Here is a 25,668-nt window from a genome sequence, read left to right on the forward strand (position 1 = left end):
CCTCCCCTCTCACTCAGCCATCCTCTCTCTCCCCTAAGCTCCTCAGTCAGACAGTGATGACCTGCTCTCCTGCCTGATTTGCTGCTGCGTCGTTGTCATCCCTCTCACGAAAATGTAAGAAACAACGGTAATTCTGGCAGTAACCGCTAATATCCGACTCCCTGTATCCATGTACTTCTGCACTCCAGTCTGTGGCACACAATAATTACTTCATCACACCTTCTATCTTATTTCTTTGTCATATGTAATATTCCTTTAAGGTTCCTGCAAGATGTTCTGTAGCCATTTTTATAATGCTACAGTAGCCATAAGAAAATAATCATACTGTGAGAAACTTGATTTTAAAGTAATGTGAACGGATTACATTTAGTTAGTTTTAAACTGGCTTAACCAAATCAAGTCAGTCAGTCTTTGCTTTTATACTTTTATACTGAATAAATATCTTAAGTAACCTCTGAATGACTTGATCATCTTAAGTGTGGCAGATACTGCTAATAAGTATTGTGTCTGATGTCTAAAATTTGAGATCCCAAGCTTTGCCAATCGATATTCAATGAATAGCCTTCACCTTTTCCAGCAGGCTGGGGCTAGTTATCCTATAGATTGAGAAAGGGGCCAGTGTTTTCCATTTGATTCAAATATAGAGTCATTATAGGCTTAGTAAGCAGTAAGCTGTATGTAAGTTGTTGTTGTTTTTTGTGAGAAAACTGCATTCAAACATAAACCGCAGAGTGTTTTCTCAGCTCAGTTTTAATGTATGAATTTGTACCAGTTTACTGAAGCTGAAAATCCCAGAGAGAGAGAGGGGGGGGGGGGGGGGGGGGGGGTGATGATGTCATCTACAAGGAGCCGCTCCATGTGAACAGCATGACAGAACCTCTGAAACATGGTCTCGTTTTCTACCGCAAAGCTGCCAACTGCTTTCAAAATTAGTCTATCTGTTATTGTGTTAACTATAAAAAACGACACAATATCAGAAGTATATTCCTGCAATGCAATGAAGTAGGGCGACAGGTCAAAGAAATAAACATTGTAGATACATGTTGCTTTTATAGTCGCTAGTGTGAGCGGAGATCGCAGTATTTGCTTGAATACTTCCACAAATGCGAAAGGATACTATATTTTGTCAGACCCTCCGTCTTGATTATTTTTATATATTTAACTCTTTGTAAGAGCATTCTGTTTGCAAAGTCTGATTCCAAATAATCAGTTGATATTGTTACATTTTCTCTTTTGGGACTTTATTAAAGATGCATTTAATGCCACAGAAACCTGCTGTTTCTCTCTATCTCAGCTTGTAGCGTAAAATCAGCTGAGAGTTTTAATAACTTAACTACAGTGTAAAAAAACTGAGAGAGGAAGATGGCTTAGCGAGGTTAATTAGTTGTAGTTTCTTACAAACTTTTATTTCATAAAAGGTTGAAAGGACACTGTTGGACACAGAGACAAATGTTTGCAAGTTTGTATTTTCCAGCAGGACAAATCATCAAGGTTTTAGACTCGTGCAACAATGATGCTTTGACATCTAAGCAGAAGGGGGTAAATAATTAATATTCTATGGATGAATTAATTATCATTTTAACTGAAACGCACCTCGTAATCCACGCAACCCATCGCTGCCACTCTTAACTCATCACACACCACACACACACACTGTTAGGACGAGATTGGTCGGTAGAGTGATAATTGCAATCCAAAGTAAAGATGATTTACCACGTCCGTCACCTAGCTCTCCCCGCTGCATGAGGTCGGGGTTGGGTCTCCCCCTCTGGCCGCTGATGAAATTCCGAGGACGGAATCCCCCCCTGAGACTGCACGCCTCCTACATCTGCTGCCCTTGCGCACGTACAGGCAAATCGCTCTGGGCATCTCATTAACGCCTCTCCCATGTCTTATCCCTTATCCCGCTGCCTATGAGACCTCTGCATCCCGGACAGGCTTTGTGAGAAACGTTTAGCAAATATTGATAGTCCTTGGCGCATGGAAGAGATCAAAAGAAAGAGGAGAAGGGGGCTGTCTAAAAGGGAGAGTGGGGAATAAATGGTGCGCCCTGCTAACATGAATGATTTATGCCATATAAAGTAACCTACTGCATGGGGCAAAAAAAAAAAAAGAATTAGGATTTTCTTGTATCAGATGTGAGTCTTAAGTTCTGCTTTTCCCATAAAACTTCTCATTAAACATCTGAATGAAAACCCATGTGCTGGGATGCAGTCAAGGCATTTACAACCTAACTGACTGTAAACATCTTGATTAGTTGAGGCCAGCTACAGAGTAATATGTAATGATAAGCAAATGTTCTGGTATAACGCAGAAGTCCATGAAACATGTCTTAGAGCAGCTTAAAAGCCCAAAGAGTTGCTCCATCTTTAATCATATATCTACTCTACTATCTAATCTTTCTCTGGTTTTAGCAGATTAGACAGAAAATGACGCCATATGTGAGCGGAATTGCCATTTTACCACAGCAGCAATTTTCAGTACTTTTGGACAGCGACCATCCCTGCAGACTCAGGGTCCATCATCCCCCGCAGACTCATCACAGACAAATGGTTCTTTATTGACTTGTTTTAATCAGTACCTCTGAATAGCAGTAACAGTGAAACAGGGAAGAGACAAGTGTAACTGCAGCAGCAGTGCTGTTAAAAATTTTGTGAGTCTGCCAGCAGAATGAAATGACTAAACGCTAATAATTTTTACAACTCCCCACAGTTCCTATACTGCAGGTGTGAGAGTAACACAAGGGGGCACAATGACAAAAGGAGACACACGAAGACATCAAGGAGGCAGGAAAGCATGAATAGATCTCAGTTTGTTCCAAAGTTGTCCATAGTAAGGCCGTCCGAGACGACTGCCTTCTTAAACTGCTACTCAAAGGCAGAAACAGCATTTTTCAAAGTGGGCAGCATTTGTCTGACTGGTCAAGTGGTCCTAAACATTTCACAATTTTATGAAAGAACTGTTGAACTGTTGAGAACCACTTAATCAGAATGACAACACACTTCTTCGCTGTACCGTCCGTCCTCTAAACTGTTGAGCCCACTGGTAAAAGAAGAAAACGGGAGGTATAGTTAGATCCTGAGAAAAAAAAAAGACATGGCACAAGAAAGACACCACTACAACAGATTTCAGACTCCGAGCCTGCTACAGAACAAATCCACACCAAATCAAACTGAGGCTCCAGCAAAGGTGACTCTGTGTCTGAGGATTTACCTGGTAAGGGTGCCTTCTTTCGCTGCAGTTTCTTGGAGTCATCCCTGCCAAGACTGAGTGACTGCAGAGGTAACCGGGCTTTATATAGCACTTTGGGGCTAGGTTCATACAAGCCTCTCATTCAGGCAAGAATGAGGCCCATGCTGGTCCAACCGGATGAGCTGGGTTCTACCAGCAAGGAGCAGGATGGGGCAGCCACCCTCAAGACAAAGATAGCAAATACCAGCAACTGGAGGCTGACAAGTCACATGAACATACTTTAAGCCATTGCTGCCTTGTGAGTTTGTGTGATTTTCTGAATAAAATGGGATTTCTCTAGTTGCCAGTAAGAGCTCTCAGACTGCTGTTTAACAAGCTCTGTGTGGATTCGATATATATATAACTTTTCTGCTAATGGTCTGCCACACTCGCAATGGTGTGCTTATTAGTCAGAGCACATTTCTGTAGAGAATACCAAGAAATAAGCTAAAAATAAATAGACAGTTCGGTAAATATGTACTAATTCATACAGAAAAAGATGTCAAATTGAATATTTCAACAGGAATATTTGACGGGGAGCATCGCATGTACGGTTTCGTGCGAGTTTCAGGTTTCTATACAACACAGCAGCAAAAACAGGAGACATTTCTTGTTAAATTCTTAAGATTTATTTCAGTTCAGGAGAGACATCTTTGTCCACACTCTTGCAGTTTTCTTTGTAATACAACAGTGAGATAGAGGGATACATTTAAAGTGATTAAGATTAAGATCACAAAACCTGGACTGATTAAAAAAAGTTATTTATATAACATGAGAGTAGCAGTGATTGAATGCCATTGCACAAAGATGATAAAAGGTACAGTAAGTGATTTGCTTGTAAAAACTGGTGAAAAGTCTCAGAGGAATGCAGAACAACGTCTTAGACCTTTATCTGGCTGACAAAATACTCTGGACTTCCCCTTTCCGTTTAAAAGTTCAAGATATGTGACAAGTCCAGCTCGTCAATCAGGTCAAGAAACAGGCCGGGTGAGTCCCTGAGGTCCCTGCAGGTTTTTGTGATACCAGCAAAGCAGCAGGAAGTGAAAAGTTCAGCTAAAATAAAAACCCACAACTGTTTTTCCTGAGTTTTCATCTTTTTTTCCTACCATCATCTCATCTCATCGAATAAGAGTGAAAATAAAATCTGTGAATGTACCCTGTAATTCCAAATGAATATAATGCTTCGAAACAGAAAACATCACTTTACAAAGTAACGTTACAGTCATCACAGATCTTTAAAAACAGCTTCAGGTGAAGTTCGCCCTTAATTCCCTGTGAGGGACTCCTTTGTCTTTTGGTCATTCACAGTTCAACAAACATTTGGTTAAAACATACAAAATGCCAATTAGTTTCCTCAAACACAGTAGGCGATAGCCGAACAATCAAACATTAACATATGTAGCGCTGCCCTCACCGGGCAACATACATTCAAAGCAGACGTTACATGATAATGCATTTGGAGGGAAAGATTGAACCAGTAAAGCCCTTTAATTACATGTGCAGTGATTTGGATAAAAAAGGTAAAATTTAAACACAACGTCGGACGGTGTGTAAAGGCTTGGCATGAAACGGACGGACACAGAGTCATCGGCCGAGACAGCGTCAGCTCACTTTCCAGTTGGGCTGGCCGTGAATTCGATCACTCCACCGTTCTGCCAGAGAAACAAACAGAGAACGAATAAATTATGGAGCACCAGGGGAGAAGACGGGCGTATTAGCACTATCGCAAACACACACAAGCAGGATTACACACACAGGTGCACAGCTCCAGGGTCCACAGGCCGTTGTGAGGAAAAAATGTCTGAAGCGATTTTGATGAAAACACTTTTGAGACACGTGCAGCCCAAATCCTAACAGAATATTTTCCTCAAAGCAAGCCAGTTTGATTATTAATCTGTTAAATGTTTTCTTTTAAATCACATAACTGATTTTTCTTCTACGAAACCTGCCCGCCACAACATCCCAGAGACTTTAAGACTTCAAAGAGCTTCATTTGTTGCTGCTGTCTTTGTAAAACCAAAGAAAACAGCAAATCCTCACATTTGAGATGCTGGTATATGGACGATGAGTATTTTTTGTTTGACTAATTTCGATATGGGATTAAATGATTATTAAAATTCATCGTCCTTAATTTTCTGTCAGTGGACAAATCATTCAAGATCTGTAAAGAAAACCCCTTTAAATGAGCTTTTAGGGGGTTTTACTGTCTAATTCCCTGTTTTTATCTCACTACAGAGAAAATGATTTCCACAAACAAGTACAACTTAGTTTCTTATGCTCTTTAAATCTTTATTAATCTAGGTTTGTTGGCTTTGTCAACAACTCTTCAGATGGAGCCGGCTGAGCCCTTTCTGAGTGGAAACTGTGACCATCTGAGTTTCCTCTAAGGTCTGGGTAAATTGGTGGTTTTTCAGCGACGTGGGTGTGAAAATGTTTGTTTGTCTACATGTTTAAGATTTGTCCAACACTCATCACCAGACCCGGTTACAACGTACGTCGACTGCCGTTCAGGCCGGGACACACAGTCCATTGCAATGAGCAGAATGGGTTAATGAAATCACCGGAGGGATGGGAGGATAATGAACAGATGCTAATGCATCCAAAAAAAAGGGGGACCAGCCATGCTATGGGGGATCTCGTGCTTGGTATGGGAAATGTGGGAATCAAACACATGTGCTTCACTCTCATTTACCTCATCATCATCATATTCATCATTCTCTGAAAATTCATCAAAAACTCTCTGAAACTGAACAAGACAAGTAATGAGGAGGCATTAGTAGACAGAAATCACCGCTCAGACACTTGAAAGTGTTAGTCTTTGCAGGAAAGATTTTAGAGATATGAAGCAGCAAAATGGAATAAGCAGTTATTACCACAGATCTGGTGGACATGAGCTGGGTTAAAAACGCCATCACATCCTTTTTGCCGACAGCTTCAGCCTGTGACAGATAAGAATGAGACGTTTTATTTTGTGAGTTTGACGGTGTCTTTGAAGCCGATTTTGTCACCCTCAAACCCACCACTTGAATTGGTGTTCTTCCATCGTAGCCTGGTTTAGTCAGATCTGCTCCAGCGAGGCTCCAAATCTCCAGGCTGTCCATGTCTCCAACAGCAGCCAGGCTGACACACACACAAAATCGTATTTTTATTACAGCAAATTCAGTGCGGATCAACAGGTTCTGGGCAGGGTAAAAGGTTATGTGAAGGGATTTTCAAAAACTGAGCCAGCATATCAATGGAACTAATCGCATTACTGTTGGGCCTCGTGACAGATGTCTGTGTTTTACCTCGACAGCAACGCAAGCCACGTTCATCGTACCTTACAAAAGGTGTGTTCCTGAAACTCTAAATTCAAAAACTCGTTGAGTGTCTCGTGCAGATAAAAAAACAGGGGCCAATCAGTGTGTCCTATACTTGTCTGCACAAGGGATGCAGATCAGATCCAAAGCTATGTTGCCAGGGAGCATTCCTATTGTTTGTGTCACAGTCGGACAACTGGTTGAGCCTGTGTCAGCTATGTAGGATGGGTCAATGAGGATGGCTGAGCAACTGAAAGATCTGAGTGCGTGTGTACAGTTGTTTAAGAACATGCTAGTTTTCGGTTTGTCTGACCTGCACAGTTCAATTCCTGCTTCCTCCAGTTGGTCTCTGGAGAAGTGAGCGCCGGTCTGTCTCAGCAGCCTCACAATTTCCTTTTGTCTAAAAAAAAAAAAAAGGAGATTCGGTTAAAAGGTCTGATAATTAAATAATTCATCGCTCAGTTCAAATCAACCAGAAACATCACGTGATGAGTGTAAGTCAGCTTGTCTGTAACAGACAATGTTCATTTGAAACACTTTCATTTACAGTACGGTACATCTCTGTTTAGTGCCAAATGATTCAAAACCATCGCACCTTACAGTTGGTGTAGTACCTCTAAGTTGAACGGCAGCGTATCTAGTCTTATATCAAACTTAACCTCACAGATATAAAAAAAAAAAAAAAAAACCTAAATCCTTGTACCAGTGTACACAAACTACAGGAGAGAAACCTTCTGCCATCCTTCAGAAACAATGTTTTCCAGCTATCTTGCTTTTAAAGTAATCCCACAGGTGCTCTACGTGCTTCACGGAAGGCAACACTTGGACAATTTACAGTTTTCACCAATTCTTTTTTTCTAAAAACTCATATGATCTTGGCGGTTTGCTTTGGATCAATATCATGTTCTTCCTCTGCCAAACCTTTGGAAAACCTGAGACATCCTGTTAGTCAGTGTTTGCTGTATCCACATTCATTCATATCTACGGGAAGCATCTCCTGGACACCTCTGCACTAATACAGCCCCCATATCACGCTCTTACCTTCATAATAATTGTCAGCACTGAACATTTGCTGTGGTAGTCCTGGCAAGGTTCACACCAAACATACTGGACCCCATTCTATAGAACTATTTCCAACACTCTTCTTTTCATGTTGTTAAGCAAAAGTTTGAACATGCAGTTCTGTGCAGAGGAGCAAGCAAGGTTCGTTTTTTTTTTCTGGGATAATGTCCAGTGTTTAGAATTACCTTTGTGTAACGGCTGATATCAGAGCTTTTATACAAAGACAGATTTCCATTCTTAACTTCTGAGCCAAGCTTCAGCTTGTCTGTCTTTCAGAGTTAGATAATGTGAGCAACACCAATGCCATTTCAGGAGGACAGTCACTGAAGCGTTGATCAGTGGCACTACGACTCTTTCTCTACCTTGTTGTTACTGCCGTGACTCCACTAAACTTTGTATTTCCTTTTGACATCTTTTCCTACTTTCAGTCCACAATGAACAAAGTTCTGGTGTTCATTTTCACATCTATGTTTATGCAGTTATAGCAATTGGATATCAACGATTTAATAAATTCTGCTTCAGTGGTGACACGTTATCTTATACTTAAGTGGCCACAGATGTGTTCACCTTGTAGCCGACACTTTAAAAAATGTTTTTCATTGTCCCTACGAGGAAAAACTCTCCATCATCTAAGTGTTACTGCTCTTTGAACTCACTTCTGGGTACATGTAAATGACTCTCAGCATTTTAAATTTTGACTTTCATTGAGAGTCAGTGTGGCAGAGTACTTGTTGTTTGGCAAGTATGAACAGGTTCCTTATCCCCCGCAATGAGCCACCCACGCAGGAGTCACCTGCAGTGACAGTGACTATGACAGGATATAACAAGCACAACAAAATAGCTCGAATTTACTCCCCAGTCGGCAGTACAGTTGTTAAATACAATCTGCAACCGTTTAATGAAGCAAGTTAGTTCGATCTCATACTTAGTTGTTTAGAGACACATAGAGCTAAGTCTACAGAAACTACAGAAAAGACAGAAGTCTCCTTAAAGACCAAGGACCTAGTATCTCTCATCTGTGAAACTTGGAGCTAGCTGGTAGGACTGGTTCAGAAGACACTCCCGACATTTGTTCTACAGCCTTTGTTTTTGCAAGTCTCTCTGCCTCTCCTTATATGGTCATCAGGCTGAAGTGTAACATGAAATGGCAGCAGACTCAAAACTCCAGTTTTATCAGTGTCATTATAACGAATACATTAAAGGCGGGCACAGCTAACCAACATGTGTAACATACTGTAGGAAGTGTTCTGCAGTGACAGATGCTAGTGCTCCAGTGCATCCTTCAGCCATCACAAAGGAAACAAGTCCGCACTTGCAGTGCCAACCGTTAAAATAAGACAACAGCCTTTTGGTGCAGCTGTGACGCATACGATTTCACCCTGAGGCTCAATATAGTACCAGTGCAGAAACATTAAGTATGGCTATTCCCTGAAAGATGTTTAGAGCAATGTCAATGAATGACAAAAACAGCTCTGGTAAAAATAAACACCGTCTAAACTGTCAGACGACAACTGCCCTAATTAGCTTATAATAATTGCCCAACCTCAAAACGCCATTAGTTGAGTTGCTCCCCTGGTTTCAACCCCCCCCTCCCACAGCCTCTTCTCGCAGCTCCAGATTTCCTACCTTGCAGCAGCTCATTAAATGAAATCTCCTCTATTGAAGCTATTAAGAACATACTTTCTGGAAGTCTGTGAAGAATAACAATTGTTGCTGATGGCCAAAGGAGGTATTTCAAATGTCTGCAACTTCATAAAAGACAACATTACTTTAATGGACCAATAAAAACAAATACAGCAGCCTATTTTGTGACTTACTTGAAGCGCACAGCATTGGATAGGGGTGTGTCTCCATAACGATCTTTAGCATGGACGGATGCTCCATTTGTAAGAAGATACTGCACCATTTTGAGGTGACCGTCACTGGCAGCAACGTGTAGAGGAGTACGTCCATCATAGTCAGCCAGACCCAAGTTACTACCCTGTGATAAAGGAAAGTCGTCACTGTACACACTGGTGGATGTCCAATCCAATAAAAAGATCCAAATCTAAGAATGTTTTCAGCTTACTCGTGCAGGCCCTGTTTTTAATAAAAACTTCTGTCACATATTCATGAACATTTGCAAGAAATTGTGGCTGAAAACCTCAGTTGTTGTGTTTGATAAACTGCGATTACCACATTTTTAAGGAAGTCTGGGAGACAGTGTAAACATATCATGTAAACGTTCAAGGACAAAAATCTCTTCTGGTAATCTCAGCAGTGACGTCACACAAACATTGACATGTGGCTACAGGGATGACTTCAGTCCTGCCGTTACAGTCTGTCCTTGCTGTTTGCTCAGCTTTGTGTTTGCTGTAGCGCTCTGATACGAGATGAATGACCCGGGACATTTTTTGGAAATCAGTGGGCAATGTTAAACTGAGTGCATTGACCCTACAAAGCAAACAGGAGACGATAAGATGGCTTTTAAAAACGCTTCTATGCTAACCTAAAGTGTTCATTTTTTTAAGCCGGGTTTTTTTTTTTTAAGGTTAAGTAAAAAAACAAACAAACAAAACTATCCCAGATTGGGTGCATTAAAAGATTATTGTATTTATGACCCAACCAAAATCGGGTACTAATCAGCAGCTCTGCATATGTGCAAAAACAAGGATCGGGATGCTTACCATTCCCTTGAGGGCATCTAAAGCCGCTATGTCTCCGCTCTTAGCAGCAGCACAGGCCAGCGGAGGGGTCAGAGCGTTGCGGATGGCTGCCATCTCCTTTGAACACAACACAAAAATATTCAAGCTCTCTGAATCAGGATCAGGATTTGAGATGTTCACAACATGTGTGTCGTGGCCAAAAAGTGCAATAAAAGAAACAACGTTAGAGAGAGCGTTAAAACTGCGTGCTCCATAGCCAAAGGGCGTTGTGCCTACTCCAGAAAGATGCACTTTAACACCTGTGCATCTGTGCATAACCTGTGCTCAACGTGACGAAGTATTACCTCACGTTTAACTCAACTTTAAGTAGAGCAGAGTCGGCTCATGTTGACACGTCACGTGTATTAAAAAAATGAATAAATTACAAACACCTGGACTTCTTAGTGATTTAACTGGCTTGTCATCAACTAAGAAAAGAAAAATAAAGCCTTTTCTTTGGAAATCGGATTATGTGTTCAGCTGTGAAGCGCGTGTCGAGGTGCTGGTGTCCTCACCTCTCTGCAGCTGATGCTTAGCGTCTTGGCAATGATCTGGATGAACTGGCTGTTGTTCAGACAGAGTTTGGCTCCTTGCAACTCAGTGCTCATTTCACCTCGTTGGTTCTGAGCCATCATCTGGACAACAAAACATTTGCTCACCTCTTATTCTTACAATTTCATAAGAAGATTCTCTCGCTTTGAACAGCTTATTTCAATATAGGGTAAAACAAACAAAAAAAAGTGAAAGTTAAGTCACATCTAAATAATGAAGCCAACCTTCTTCTTAGCAATCAGATCGAGCTCGCTCTTGGCCAATACGTAGGACAGTTTTGACAGAGCAGCCTCTGGGGTCATGTCCCCCCCAGCAATCACGCCAGCATCCGCCAACACCTAAAAGTCATAGGAACAAGTGATTTGATTGATTCCATCAACTTTATCAAACATATGATCTGATGAAAAAGCTTGTAACCAACAGCCAAGCTAGCTACCTGTCCGGTGGCGTAGGCTGCAGACACAGTCCCCTTTAGACACTGTGTGCAGTTGATTATGATGATGCCGTCAGCAGTCGCCTTCTTAAGCTCAGCCAGCAGATCGGGACGATTATCAGGGGCATTCCCACTTCCATAGGTCTCCAGGACGACACCCTGCATGGGCGTCTGCAGGAAAGCCTTCACCTGGAAACAGATGCGAGTTGTTTCCGATTATAAATTTATGGCCAACTGAACCGTGTAGACTCAAATTGAAAAATTTGTATTCCATGTTATTTTTCCTGCAGCGCATTTCACTTCAGTGCACGAGACCACCGTCTCTCCTAAAAGCCCATCTGGAGCCATCTCTGCAACCAGTAACTCAATCACTGCCTGGCTGCCTGGCACTGGGAGGCCCTATACCACATCATTAGCCATGGCATATGACTAGCATGGCAGATGACTTAAACGGCAGAAAGGAGAGCAATAAATCTGAAGCTATTAGCACACATAAAGTCACTTGGCAAGTCCTCAGCAGTTACACAGTAAGAAGAAGGTGACATTAGCGGTGCCAGTTTCCGTCAGTATTTTTTGGTGTGATAAGTTTTCATATAGCAGAGACTGTGGTGCCCAATCAAAACAAGGCAGTAAGAAAGCCTTGATAGCAGAACTGGGCTGTGGCAGCAGATTGAGACAGTAAAGTAACTCTCCCAGCAGCCTCTACTGGGGGAGGTGCAGCTATATGGTACCGTATCCATGCCAATCCTCCCTTTTTACAGGGTGATTGGACATGGTCCATAACGTCGTCTCATTTTTAACCAGGCCTGAGCTTCAATGGCAGTTTACGTGAACAGGAAAGTAGCAGAGGATGGGAAATTAAATTAAAGTTAACTCCATTCTTATCACTGTTCAACAAAAACAAGAGTCTATTACCTTTGAAGACCATTTAACTTCAGGTACGTTTCAGTGCAATGAAAAGGAAAATCAGGGACTGCGCAGTTTTCATCCTGGAAGATGGCAGAAAGTACGCACGCCAGGACAAAATATTTGCCTTTAGTACGAGTGAAAATGTAGTTTAGAAAAGATGGTATCAGGTGGGTACGTTTACCCACAAGTTTTTCATAGCCAGATTTACTCTGGTGACCTCAGTGTTGTTGCTGTTAGTGTGAAACTTTGTGCCTGCACAATAGAGGAAGGTGAGGCGGAAAAGGAGCTTTTTAAACCCTAACAAAACTATTGTTTTTTTTATTTTATTCAGGTTTGACGAGTGACTTACTGAAGAGGTAGTGATTCCTGGGAATAGCCGCAGCAGACCTACGTTGCGGTTCAGCTCAGTACTGACTTGAAACTTTGCTGTGGTGTTTGGCCTCCACACTATATCCCAGTTGACTAGAGGGAAGACGAGGAAGAAAGGATAAGAAAAGTGTCTCTCCGAACACCAAAAGTAATATGTTTTCAGCATACAGACATACTCAATCTGTTACTTACTTGTAATGTCCACTTCAGCTGTGGCCAGAGGAGCCAAGTTAGGAGAGGAGAATGCATTGAAACTCCCTGCATCCACTTTAGTCACACGGTTTCCTCTGTAGAGTTTGTTGTAGAAATACAAGCAAACCTGAAATGAAGGACAGAGAAGGGTTCATGGGTCAAAACAAGTCATCGTTCTCTTCTTCAGAGCCTATTTTTTGTTCATTTCTTTCCTTCAGATCCATCAGATGGAGAAAAGTCAAATATTAAGAGTATTTGGGGATTCATTTATCTGTTTAAAACCACTTTTAAAAGGTGTCACCTCAATAATTGAGCAAGTTTGTATGTTCACAAAACCGATGAACATGATTAATTCTGCTGATGGAGCCAGAGAGCTCTGCACTTAGCTTACATAAATAGCCATGGTCAGTTTGGCACATTTCAATGGGATTTTTGTCAGATAAAGGCACCCAAAATGGATTAGGACACACTGCGAAAGGTTAAATCCTATAAAGGAAGATTTCTATACAACACAGCATAGTGAAAAGCACTTTTACCAAAGATTTGACAATATTTTTTTTTTAATATTTCATAAAAGTGTTTTGTTTAATAAAGCAAATGATGCATCTTTTAACTGCAAGAACAAAATGATTCATTTGAGTTGGGAATCGTTTGACATGCAGTGCCCTGCCAGACGAAACTTTGTTCTTCCTGTTCTGTAACCGCTGCTCAGTGTTGCGAAACAACTCACGGTCATTAGAAAGCATTCATCTCATCAGACGAGTTATTTAAGTGGCCGTTTGTTACACGCCAAGAGATCTCACAACCATCTTTGTGGAACGTGGCACATTTTTTCCACCATATTAACAGGTAGACTTCATATGTTTATATCATTCCCTTGAATTGGTTAATTAGTTCATTCAATAACTCCATGTACTAAAATTCTATATAAAATTTCATATAAATATGATTCCCATTTCAAACACAATTATCACCTCAGGAATGACAAACTGTCCAGCAATTAGCAGCGCCCCAAGGAGGTTGTCTCTGCCATCATTCCTCAGCTCGTAGATGGGCACCTGAACACAGCAAGTAATCACTTAAAACTCTGCAAGCACATTTCATGAATTTGCTGGTTAGCCTCTTGCCGACAGCAGCTCTCACCTGGGAGCCGGTAAGAACGATTGGCTTGCCCAAATTCTCACACATGAAGGACAAGGCAGAGGCTGTGTAAGCCATAGTGTCTGTGCCGTGAAGGACCACAAAGCCATCGTAAAACTCGTAGTTTTTCTGGAGTGAGATGAAACAAAAAGCATGTGGATCATTTTACATAGCAGCACTTGATGAACTACACAAATGTGAGTTTGGCTGGATGAATTAATGCCCAGATTTCGAATTCCAGCAGCAAAGTACCTCAATGTCCTTTCCGATCTGGACCCAGTCGTCTGTAGTCATGTTGGAAGAGTCCAGCAAAGGATCGTAGTCCAGGATGGTGTAGATTATCCTCCTTTTTGACTTACTCAGCCTGAAAGAGGAAACGGTTTTAGTTCAGCTCCAGTCGGTGAGATAAAAAATTCAGAATGTTAATATTTACCAGAAGCTAGTGTTTGACAGAACAAGCAGCTCATAATATCCATGGATTTAGTTGTTGCGAGTGCATTCACGCCAAAAACAACCAAAAAGGCCCACAGTTATAATTTTCAGTGATAGAAAAGTTGTATCCAGCTCTGACAGGCCCATTCAGACCCGATGTAACATAGGCGTGCTTTTACCTTTCGAGTCACATGCAACCTATGTGCTTTGTTAAAAAATTTCAGGACATGCGAGACGGTTTAACCTCTCAAATGTTTGTCATTTAGTGCTTCTAGTTTCCACGGACACGGTGATAGAAAAAGTTTAAGTAAACAGGAAAGGGGGCTTAAAGTTGCATTTAAGAATGCTAAAACGTTGACTTTATGAAAACAAACTCTATTTGGCCGGCCTTCTGTCTCAGCAGCAAGCAGCCAAAACCTGTTTCACACACACAAAGAATTTTGGAGGAGGAAAGGGAAAGAAGTTGTCATACGGGTATGGAGAGCAGAACTATTGTGTACCACATTAAGGACCAACAGTACTGTGGAGCAATACCACCATCTTCTATAAACACAGGCAATGCCGAGGGACATCTTCAGGGTTATCTAATAACTCATTTCAGGTTAAAGCTAAACCTGTGTCTTCCGTCCTTCCAAATACAAGGGAGGGAAGTCTTACATCTATACACATTCACGTCTCAGGCGTCCCACAGCCCCTCCTGCAACACTCCCCTGCATGACTGGCTAAACAGCCATGGAAAGATTTTCATTCTAATCTGTCTTTTAAAGAAAAAAAGGGTTGGACTCCCCCCACATTAGCGTGGGGCAGCCCTGTAACAAGCTGAATGGAACAGCAGGGGGAAGAGCCCCTGCCCGTCCAACCGGCAGTCCTACAGACACTCCTCTAATTAGCCTTAAGTCCACACACAACCCTAGAACATATGTTGATGGCAATCTTGAAGCCAAAGTGCCACAAGAAAACACTATTCAAATCACCAGTTATTCATCTATCTGGCTGTGTGCCCTAAGGTGTAACAAAGACACACATGTATGTTTATACATGTGTGTGTGTGAATAAGATTGGGGGGGTGGGGAGCAAATGGCCTTGGGATGGTTCTCCAGCATCATGTGAATAAAGCTTTTCAATAAATCAATAAACTTGTTCCCTCTTCAGAAATAAGTATTAGACGTAGGCTTGGTAATTGCATTTCATCAATACTACGCCCATTTGACTCTGCTTCATCTCATATAAACACTGTACAAACTCAAGGAAGAGCAAATGACTTGCAGAGCGTCAAAAAAGGCAAGACACAGGACAGAAACAATATCTTGGGCGCTATAAAGCACCTGATAAAATACAACTGAAGCTCTTGGGCCTTTAAATAGATTCTGAACTGCTCACACAACCTTAGCTTTAAACACAACACCACAGGGGATACTTTAGCTTTACTAAACAGGACGCTCCACCCTGCTCCTCAGCTGGCTGTGGCAGCATCATTCAGTATGAACAGAGCGTACTCAGTTCAATGAGGACCGTAAAGGACAGTTCGTCAGCTAGGAGCCCAGTTCACTGTTAATGCTCCTGCACATGCGCAAGACAATAAAACAAAAAAACAAAACAAAAGCAAACATGCTAAAACGGTAGATTATCCCTGGCTTTTTTTACTGACTAAAAATTCGAACATTAGGTTAGCTCCACTATGTTAGCTTTATCCCCTTCAAACAGCTGGCTTGTTAGTAACAGAATCGACATCAGCAAGTGGAGAGACAAGACGCAAAAAGACTTCAGGCGATACACGCTCTGAATGCCAAAGGCCATGTCGGCATGCATGTCTCGTCAGGCGAGCACGCCCTAGCATCGGATACAGCAGGCACACCAAACCACGTTTAAGCACGGCGAGCCATGCGAGTAGTTATACAGCACCCATGAAATGGCAGGTCCGAGTGGGTCACTGATGTCCTGTTAAAGTAACAAAAGCAGTCAGAGTCTCTGAAACAGCTTCTGGAAATGTAGCTGTCTCCGTTTCCACTGTAGACACTAAAGTTTGGGGCTATTGGACACAAACAAGGGGTTTGTTACTTAAGGGAAAAAAAAACACAACATTAGATCAAAATATAACATTTTTCCCACCGTGGAGACAAGTGTTGCCGTGAGTCCGACGGATAACACGATGTATGCAGTAAGTCAAAGTTTAAAGGAAATGAAGAGCACATGTTTAAAATATGCGATTAAGATTGCAAACCTGTGTTAGTAATAACCACACGACACCAATAAAGTTACCAGATTAACACATTTAGAGGATTATATGTTTTAACAATCTTCAAACTTAAATTTACTAATATCCTTTTTTTTCTTTTTTTTTTTTAAACTGATGGCTGGTTGATATTGTTTTTTTGCCGGCTGACTGCGCTGAAAGGATTGCTGGGTGCACTTACGGCAGGACCAGGGTGGTTGCCTGGTCGTAGAAGGAATACAGGCAGGTCTGCTGGGCAAACGCATCATCATGGAGGATGGGCAGCTTGCGCAGACTCTCCACAAGAGCATTGGGTTTCGGAGCAAGAACTGTGGGTTACAACAACAGAAAAGGGTAACATTTCAAGGCTTGTTCTTTGTAGGACTACTGATTATCAATGAATGAGGTTTGCTATTATCTCAGCAACACATTAACACCAGTCTCACACTGAACTCTAGAGGTAAACGTAAGAAATTACACTTTATAAGCGCAGTCACAGATAAAGTCTACAGTTATACATCATCCCCATATACAGTCATTTCTCCCTGGATTGAATCGAGCCAAAACCGTTTTTCTTTCAGTTAAGCCTTTAAGATAAGTTAAAGCTCTGTCTCTCTTCCAGATATTTTGAGAAAGCAACCTGCTTTTCCTCTCAGCGAAATCATTTCAATTCCTTGTGTGGGGGTTTGAATGGGCTGATCAGGGTGTGAAAAGAGAATGAACGAAAGCAGTGTTGGCCTCGCTTTGTCAGCTTCCGGTTAGTTATAGGATTAATTCAAAGATTTTTTCTTTAAGGCTTTGAACGGGCTGGCCTGAGATTAACTATTATGTTGACATACTCAATAAAGAACAATGAGGTCTGCAACTCAGAAGATCTAAAATGTATGAATATGAAGGTGGTTCTAATCTAAAACAACGTTTCTGTTTGTATAGGAACAACACTGACCTAGGAAGCTTTTCTCATTGGCATTCAATTTGAGTAGCACCTGACATCTTTATTCTATCCTCTGTGCTTTTGGTGTTTTGATTAGGATCTTATTTGACTACTGGTGGTCCATTTGATCTATTCGTACCGATTTCACCCACTTTGGCCTTTGGAGTGTTGCTACACCTCATATCGACATCTAACTATTAAATGGTGATGTTGCCCTCAGAGTGCCAGCTGGCACAGTGGCCCAGCTGAGATCTACAAAATTCAGTGTAAAGGCGAGGGGGGGGGGGGGGGGGCATTCTGTGCATCATTGGTTGATTTTCATTCAGCAGTTTAAAAAAAGACCTTGTCCAAGTACACATCGACCTACTTTAATTTAGCCTGCTAACTGCTCTCGTCACGCATCAGCTGTTTGAGCTGCCCCAACAACTATTTTAGGATCCACGTGTCTGTTTGTTGTCACGCGGGGTTTAATTCGTGCTTAAGTGCCGTTGGTAAAGTGAGGAAAACAAGCACCAAATCTGTCAGCAGCAGCAGGTTGCGCTATAGCTTGTAGCCAAGGTTGAAGCCAACCTAGCGCACCCTCGTGCCACAGCACAGTAAAGTAACAGTCAAATGAGTTCAGGCAACCATATCTACCGTTATCATGAAGTGTCATCCCGATGGTCCCTCCGGTGTTGATAACCAGGACCCTAGTCTCAATGTCGGGAGTGGCAGGCAGCGACCCGACTCCCTCCACCGACGTGGAGGACGACAGCTTTCTTCTTCGTAACCGGTGAAGATAGGACTCTGGCGAATAACTATCGCTCCCTTCAATAAGACCAAGTATAGGTTGAGACAGTTCCCGGGCAAGGGATGTCTTGCTGCAGCTGGTGGTGTCCGCCATGATATCTCGTACGAACTGGCGCCTTTAAACCCGCTTGTTTGCAGTGATGAAAACACAGTGGTCTCTAAGGGCTCTTCAAGTCCTGTTCTTCTTACCGTTTCTCTTGCTTTATATACAGAAAAGAAGCCTCCATGTTAACCATGTGATGCAGTAAAACGGGGGGCGGAATAATTATTTTAGTTATATTTAAACTTGCCAACTCTGCACGCATTTCCCATCTGTACACCCCTCTTAAATTTTGCCCTTGAATTTCTGCACTATGACGTAAGCCTGGTGGGCGTGGTCTCCAGGGCACAGATGATTTCTTCATATTTAGTTTGAAATAAAAATCTGTTATGTTTTATTTATATTTGTACAGCTTTGGAAGCGTTATAAATTGATAATTGCTATGTGACATCTACATTTTCAGTAATTGTTGTGTTTTTATTATTATCCTATCTTTGTGTGCACATCGATAATCCAGGACTACAGGAATACCATCATATAAAATACATCTCTGTATTAAAGTAAACATGAAGTGAGAACCATTTAAACAGAACACACGTGAATGTCAAAGTTGTGATAAATCAATGTATTAATTGTGCCACATTCAAAGGAAAAGATTTTTCATCTATGTAATTGGTCAGTGTGAAACAATGACTGTTAAATAAATAGACAGATTATATTTTCAAATATCACCAGATGTCCTTGACCAGTGAAAAGCATATTGTTTAGCTGTATGACATGGAAGGACAGTGCTTTTTCATCAAACCACTCCTTGTATTTAACACTGTATACAGACTATGTGCAATAAGTGTGCCACAGAGCTCTCAGGATAAAAGACACAGACCATATGTGTCTTTGAAAGAGTCTTTATTTCAACCCTAACGCTACCTCAGCATTATATTAGCTTCATACAAAGGCTTGGAAGCTCTGATCACTGGCTTGTTTACCACACAGTCAGTATTTGGTGTGGAAAAAAAAGTTTCAGTCTTTTTTTACTTTAGAATCAAGTGTTGCCTCTTCTTAGAGGCCAAAATGAAACATTCTGCTGCCACTTATAAACCTGTACTGAGTTATGGTGATGGATTCTATGTGCATATTTCCTTACGGTATCAGCCAGTGTTTTTACATAGTCTTTATTCAATACTGCATACTATGAACATAAGTTGGATGATTTGTCGACTCAGTCTACAGACTTCCAAATCACTCATGCATTAAAATTTACAAAAAAGTAAATGCTTAGATAAACATAAAGTTGAATAAAATAAAACACAATGGAAACATATTTTTAGCTTGTAACACATGTTGAATTCGGGTCCTTTTTGTTTATTAATGATACTGATTATTTTATTAGAAACACATGAATCAAACATCTTCTATTCCCATTTAAAGATAACGATCACAATAATGCCAAATATGACCAAAAGAAGTGCAATTATCATTTAGCAAAGCTGGTAAAAAAAAAAAATCAAATAAATCCAGACCGAAGCATCTTTTGTTTGGGATGAAACTAAACTTTAATTGCATCATTCCTAAGACACCGATACCATGAAGTCAGCGATATGCTGAACAGTTTAGGAGAACAGGATGTTACAGAGAAACAGCAGCACACCCATTTCCCATGAGTTTAATCATCAAGCTGATATTACAAGTTTCTATCCCCTTTAAGTAGTTGTCAGCCAGCCTAACCTCACTTGATGTCTGAGCGCTTGCACAATATCATGACCATGGCTATGGTGTAAAGCGGTTTCGACTGTAACCGATGTTGTAAGATCATATTGAAATAAAGAATGATTCCTTAAATATTAAAAAAAAGAACATTTGTAGGCCCATCTGGCTGTATATGTCACGACTAACGATGCGAACCCTGTTTTGATATTTGTTGACCATGACAATGACTCGTTGTACGGTTTCATGTTTCTTTAGCATGCATCGTCAGGATTGTGACTTTTCTGTAATTCATCTCTATTTTATGTGCATTTACACGCTTGCTATATGTACTGCTGTGTGCATATTGTGATGTTGTGTTTTGAGACCAGAGATGAGGAGCTGCTCTCTTGGCCAAAATAATCCTTCCAAAAAAATGTTCGAATCTCTCTTTTGTCCTGGTTGAATTAAAAGTTAAAAAAACAAGCACTAATATAGATTTTATGTGAGGCATTCAAAGTCTTATTGGATGCCTGAAATTGAACATTTAGATGGAAGTTCCTATACCAAGCTAAATACTGGAATAAGCATACAACTGAAAAGCTTTTATATGGAATGAAAGCTTCACTTTTGTGGCATTGTGTCATCTATCTGTCTCCTGAAAGCGCATATATATGCGATCATAAAATTTCATGAGTAAAATCTTTCTTGTGTGATGAAACTGTGATTTGTGTTTACATCAACTTTAGAGCACAGTTGCTGTACTTTTCAAGAGGCGTGAATCAAACATTGTCTATTCCCATTTACAGATACTTTTGTTTTGGCATTACAAAACATCAGATGTTACAAAATATCTGTTTTTTAATGCAGTAAATAAGTGAGTCTTACCCACTACTTTTATTCATTTATGCATTCATTTTTCTATTTCTTTGTTTATGATAGATTTGTATTTACTGTCATACATTCTTTCAGATTTAGGGATGTAATTAGGAAAATATTTGAAATGAAGATTCTTAGATTTTGACAAAAAAGCTGCTGCATGTGGGGACGAAAGCCCTGAGTTTTAAAAACCCTTCTGTGAAAATGATGCTGCCACTAACATGACAACAGGACAATAAAGAGGCTTTATTAGGATGCTTTTGGTGTGAAATGTGCATGTATGCATTTAAAATCTTGAACACCTTTGTATGCCCTGCTCTGGTAGGCTCAGTGGCACCAGTGCAGGCTAAGAGCAATGAACTTAAGGCCTAAAAGTTTGAAAAATTAGAAACTGAGGATGACATAGGTCAGTTTTGTTGCTCGGGAAGGCTTTCTGCTATTTTTAAAAATATATTTCCCTGAAACCCATCATGGGACTTGATGGAAGAGACCAACCCATATTTCTAGAAGTACACTCATCTGGTCTTTTGTGAAACTTGCGCTTTCTGCAGAAAACATTCGAGGCAAAGTTTTCACAACAAAAGTTGCCCCCTAAATAAGTGCACAGTAAGCCTACTAAGAACAAAAGAGCAGGGATACATTAAACCCTCCTTTGAGCATGTGGGTTGTTCCTTCTTTTTTTTTCTTAATAAAAAAAGAAAATATTTAACTTTAACTTCAGAGCTGTGGGAGAGTGCTAGTTCAGTAATAGTGAACTAGAGTGAACAATAGTTCTTTCACTTTATCCACGTGTTGTTGGGATTAACTGAACAAACACTCCTCTGCACCAGAGAGGTTTCAAGGCAGATAAAAGAGCCTCACGCAGGATTTAATAACTTTAGATAGCCACAAGGGGGTGTTGCTAGTCTTTACACACAATCCACTAGAACACTTGGATATGAATATCTAAAAAATGAAAACTTTACCCTCCTAATGTTAGTTATCGGTGTGCATGAACATTAAAGTTGTTCCCCATACTGGACGATTTTGAGCTAATTCCCTTTTATAACGTAATAATTTCTAATGGGAAAAAAAATATACGAACACCTAAAATATTGAGGCGCTTACAATATTTTGGCAAGAGGAAATATTCGCAAAATGTTTGCAGAATAAATTAAATAAAACGAAAAATAAAATAAAAAGGATTTTGCATCTCAAAGTTAATATTCAGGCGAACAAACGAAACGGCCTGAATAAAAGAATAAAACAATCATTAACCCATCTGAGCAAACACATTTAGGGCCTCGGTGGAAACTGGGGGACGAAAGTAGCGGAGCAACACTTCCCAACAATATGGGCCCCGATGGCACACTTCTGGGGCCCCACATCTGCGCGTTGGCTGGGTTGCATTGTGAAGAGCATCTAAACACTTTCCAAACTTTCTTTCTGATTCATCACCCAGGAAACATAACAAAACATAATAATCATTCGTAGCTCGGCATATTTGACATTTTATCCCTCAAAACAGAGAGGAGATTGAACGTGTAAAGCAAAAAAACAACAACAACAACAAAAAAAACGTTATAAATTTAGAAAATAACAAAATTTTACAATTACTATATAAATTCCAATATTGTAACTTAAAAGTACATATATTTGCATTAGGCCACATGTCAGTGAGGGTGTTTGTCCTGACGCTCCAGACAGTCAGAGACGAACTCGGCGGCATTAGCTGAATGAAGGCGACGGGAGGAAGTGGCTGTTAATGCAGTTCCACACCTTTCCGGTGTAGCTGCACTGCGACCAGCTTCAGTTAAGGGAGGAAGACGGGAGCTGAGTGAATTTACTAGTGTCCAAAGAGGGAGACAAAAGGTAGATAACTTATATTTTAGCAGACTGTTCAACTCATTAACACCGCTGTTAACCGTTTTGTTATTTTCTGTTATATTTCATGTCCTGATCGGATTAGTTTACTGCAGCTAACTACCGTTGGCTAGTTAGCTTAGCTCGCTCGGCTGCAAGCTAGCTAATGCTGGCTTACAAACCGTCTTTTGCAGCCACGAGCGGCAGCTCGCCGATTTTCAATGTCTGACCCTCCTTCTGAATCTCTTCTCAGGGCGACTAGAGTTTCATGAGTGGATACCGTTGTATCGCTGAGTCGACGGGATTTTTTCTCTCGAAGTCGTCCCTTTCGCCACGGTGAGCTCGCCTGGTGCGACGCTCTTTGGAGAAGCCGCAGAAAGCTGCTTTTTCTCCTCAGGCGGCAGTGAAGAAAGCAAGGGCGCACCCGGCGAGGAGGACCGCCACACGCTTACACCAGAAGACATTTCAGTGAAAGTATCGCGGCTGCTTTGGGGGATCCTGTGTACACACACCGCTGCCTGTACTTCTCACATAGCTTTGTGTTTAGCTCAGCTGAACAATGAATGTCCAGCAACAACTGCTGCCAAGTTCCTAGTCCGACAGTGTCATGTTGTGTGTAGGCCCTGAATACATGAAGATAAATGTCACTGCACTCAGAAGGACCCTGGCAGACTTTTAAGTGAACCCCCCTAAGTTCTGTTTGTTAGCTTTAAACATGTGTGTGCATTTTTGACTCCCCCACCTACATATCATCTTCTCTGAGTCATGTTCTCATCACTAAGCCTTTACTAAACCCGAAGCAACGCTTTTTTTTTTTTTGTGAAAAAACAGTAAGGCAGTATAAGAGACTTTTCTTTTAGAAACAAAGTATTTATGCTCAAGGGTTCAAGATGGGGAAAATGCTCTCGAAAATCTTTGGCAACAAGGAGATGAGAATATTGATGCTTGGACTCGATGCCGCTGGAAAGACAACAATCCTTTACAAACTCAAACTGGGACAGTCTGTGACCACAATCCCCACAGTTGGCTTCAATGTGGAAACGGTCACATACAAAAATGTCAAGTTCAACGTGTGGGATGTCGGGGGCCAGGACAAGATCCGTCCTCTGTGGCGACACTACTACACAGGCACCCAGGGCTTAATTTTCGTGGTGGATTGTGCGGACAGGGATCGCATCGACGAGGCAAGGCAGGAACTTCACCGCATCATTAATGACCGGGAGATGAGAGATGCCATCATCTTGATTTTTGCCAATAAGCAAGACCTTCCGGATGCCATGAAGCCGCATGAAATCCAAGAGAAGCTCGGATTGACCCGCATCAGAGATAGGAATTGGTATGTTCAGCCCTCCTGTGCCACCACAGGTGATGGACTGTATGAGGGTCTGACATGGCTAACCTCAAATTACAAATCTTAATGATTAAGTGCTGACTGTTTTAGGTCAAAACTACAATAAAGTTGCAAGTAACAAATAACTTCTCAAAATGAGTATGGTTAAGAAACGTTGATTATCTCCCATTTATTTTTACTACTATGTTTGCCCCACGACTAATTTCTCTTTAACTGGGTTTGCTTGTGCTCTGTAGCAGGCTTGTATCACTTTCCTTATTGTTGGGGTTTGCTTCAATTATTAAATTAATTGGTCTGAAGGTCGAAGCCACAGAGATCACCACCTTTGCCTATTCTTTTCGCTGTTTTATATAGTTTTTCTAATTAAGTTTTTGTCTTCATTCTTGGACTAAAGCTTGTTTCGAGGTTCTTCAGTCTCTGTTGCATCGAACTTAATCTCCCCCCTTTTTTTTCTTTTTTTTTTTTTTCTTCCCTTTGAAGGTGAGCTCTTTAATGTCATGTAGCCTACTTGAAGGACTTTGACATCCATGTCAACGCAGTACTGTGATGAAAAGTGTTGTTCTCATTGGTATTGAGAAAGAGTGGGTAAAAATGCAAGGATTAAAAAATAAATAAATAAATAAAATAGCCACTGCTTACATTTCAGTCATCGAAAGGAAAAAAGATGAATCCAACACATTCTGTTTCCCCCTCTGATACCCTCATGTGGGCTATATAGTTACTTGATTGACCTTTTGTGTCACGTCTATCTAATTGTGCTGAGTATTCAACAAATAGGCCTCCAGTAACTCTGAAACACGCTTGTCGGGATTCATTTTTGATTTTGGATAACAGTAGCCAGTTGACACAATCTTTCCAAAGGAATGTCATTCAGCTATGAGCTCTCAATCTGATACCACAGTTGATTAGTCTCAGTATTGGGACATTATATGATAGCCTATATCTGTAGCATGAGTACGTAAGTACATTAACCCTACATCAGAGTCCATCTGTCGTGCAGTCAGAGGGAGCTGTGTACTGGTGAGATGTTTAATGACACCCTGTGGTGCAGCTCTTACTCCTCTTTTGACTGGGGGAACTATGTACAGAACAATGTCATTGTAATGTCTTATTAAAAAAGTGATTTTAAGTCTTATGCCTCTGCTTTTTCTTATTTATTTCAAGCCGTTGACTTGTGAAAGATGGAAAAACTTGGTAGTGGCAGGCATTATTATGCCATTTGTAAGTAAGATGCTTCTTAAGAAGAAGCCCTAACTTGTAGTTTCAAAGTAGATGTGTGAAGTTTCAAAATCCGCCCGGATTCGACCGCTGTTTGGCAGATTATTCATGAATGGCTCTACGTCTGTGCTCAGACTAAAAGCTTCGGGCCTCAGTTCCCTTGCCAGTGAACCGAGAGAATGTAAAAAACAGGAAGTTCAGCTGCTGGCTTTGGAACAACGGCAGGGCCACGTGACATGAGAGTTGGAGGGTTTGCTCAGATATACAGCTGAGTTGTGGATTCTTTCTGAGGGTTACATGTCAGCTGTGAACCATAGATGAGTCGATGCTGGGCTGCGACTTCCTGAGTTTGCCTTCACTTGGGGCAGGCTTTAAAAATCAGAGAGAAACAGCGCTTTAGCTGCGGGGCAGAAAGAG

At 41.1% G+C, this 25,668-nt stretch overlaps 2 protein-coding genes and 1 long non-coding RNA gene across 5 annotated transcripts; 1 reads left to right on the top strand and 2 right to left on the bottom strand.

The window, feature by feature from the left end:
* Positions 1-2,553: 2,553 nt before the first annotated feature.
* Positions 2,554-3,268, bottom strand: LOC140269896 (uncharacterized). Its single transcript, XR_011907674.1, has 2 exons — positions 3,214-3,268; positions 2,554-3,042 (listed from the first exon to the last, which is right to left on the bottom strand). It is a non-coding gene; the product is annotated as an uncharacterized lncRNA (long non-coding RNA).
* Positions 3,269-3,856: 588 nt separating this feature from the next.
* On the bottom strand, positions 3,857-18,583 carry aspg (asparaginase homolog (S. cerevisiae)). 3 transcript variants are annotated; one of them, XM_072364913.1, is made up of 18 exons: positions 18,086-18,583; positions 16,718-16,844; positions 16,206-16,241; positions 14,124-14,235; positions 13,875-14,000; positions 13,706-13,789; positions 12,732-12,858; positions 12,520-12,632; positions 11,265-11,450; positions 11,053-11,166; positions 10,792-10,911; positions 10,259-10,354; positions 9,410-9,573; positions 6,844-6,930; positions 6,252-6,351; positions 6,105-6,170; positions 5,924-5,977; positions 3,857-4,883 (listed from the first exon to the last, which is right to left on the bottom strand). In XM_072364913.1, exons 1-18 carry the CDS (start codon positions 18,330-18,332, stop codon positions 4,839-4,841), a joined length of 2,004 nt encoding a protein of 667 aa, XP_072221014.1. In that variant the 5' UTR covers positions 18,333-18,583; the 3' UTR covers positions 3,857-4,838. The 3 variants fall into 3 exon arrangements, with proteins under 3 accessions (XP_072221014.1, XP_072221015.1, XP_072221016.1); XM_072364914.1 differs by lacking the exon at positions 16,206-16,241; XM_072364915.1 differs by lacking the exon at positions 5,924-5,977.
* A 3,983-nt stretch (positions 18,584-22,566) lies between these two features.
* LOC140270004 (ADP-ribosylation factor 6) lies at positions 22,567-25,162 on the top strand. Its single transcript, XM_072365057.1, has 2 exons — positions 22,567-22,691; positions 22,936-25,162. The coding sequence occupies exon 2, from the start codon at positions 23,573-23,575 to the stop codon at positions 24,098-24,100; it is 528 nt and encodes a 175-aa protein (XP_072221158.1). The 5' UTR covers positions 22,567-22,691; positions 22,936-23,572; the 3' UTR covers positions 24,101-25,162.
* Positions 25,163-25,668: the final 506 nt, after the last annotated feature.

Source organism: Leuresthes tenuis, unplaced genomic scaffold (genome assembly GCF_036924035.1).
Source record: "Leuresthes tenuis unplaced genomic scaffold, fLeuTen1.0.hap1 SCAF_15, whole genome shotgun sequence".
NCBI lineage: Eukaryota > Metazoa > Chordata > Actinopteri > Atheriniformes > Atherinopsidae > Leuresthes > Leuresthes tenuis.

Bases quoted from the DNA above. Each gene is read 5' to 3' on its own strand.
- aspg (XM_072364913.1), bottom strand. From the start codon at position 18,332: ATGGCGGACACCACCAGCTGCAGCAAGACATCCCTTGCCCGGGAACTG. The intron at 12,859-13,705 runs GTGATAATTGTG...CCTTCATTTCAG, and splicing joins GACAGTTTGTCATTCCTGAG to GTTTGCTTGTATTTCTACAA. The intron at 11,167-11,264 runs GTAGCTAGCTTG...TATGACTTTTAG, and splicing joins CAGCCTACGCCACCGGACAG to GTGTTGGCGGATGCTGGCGT.
- LOC140270004 (XM_072365057.1), top strand. From the start codon at position 23,573: ATGGGGAAAATGCTCTCGAAAATCTTTGGCAACAAGGAGATGAGAATA.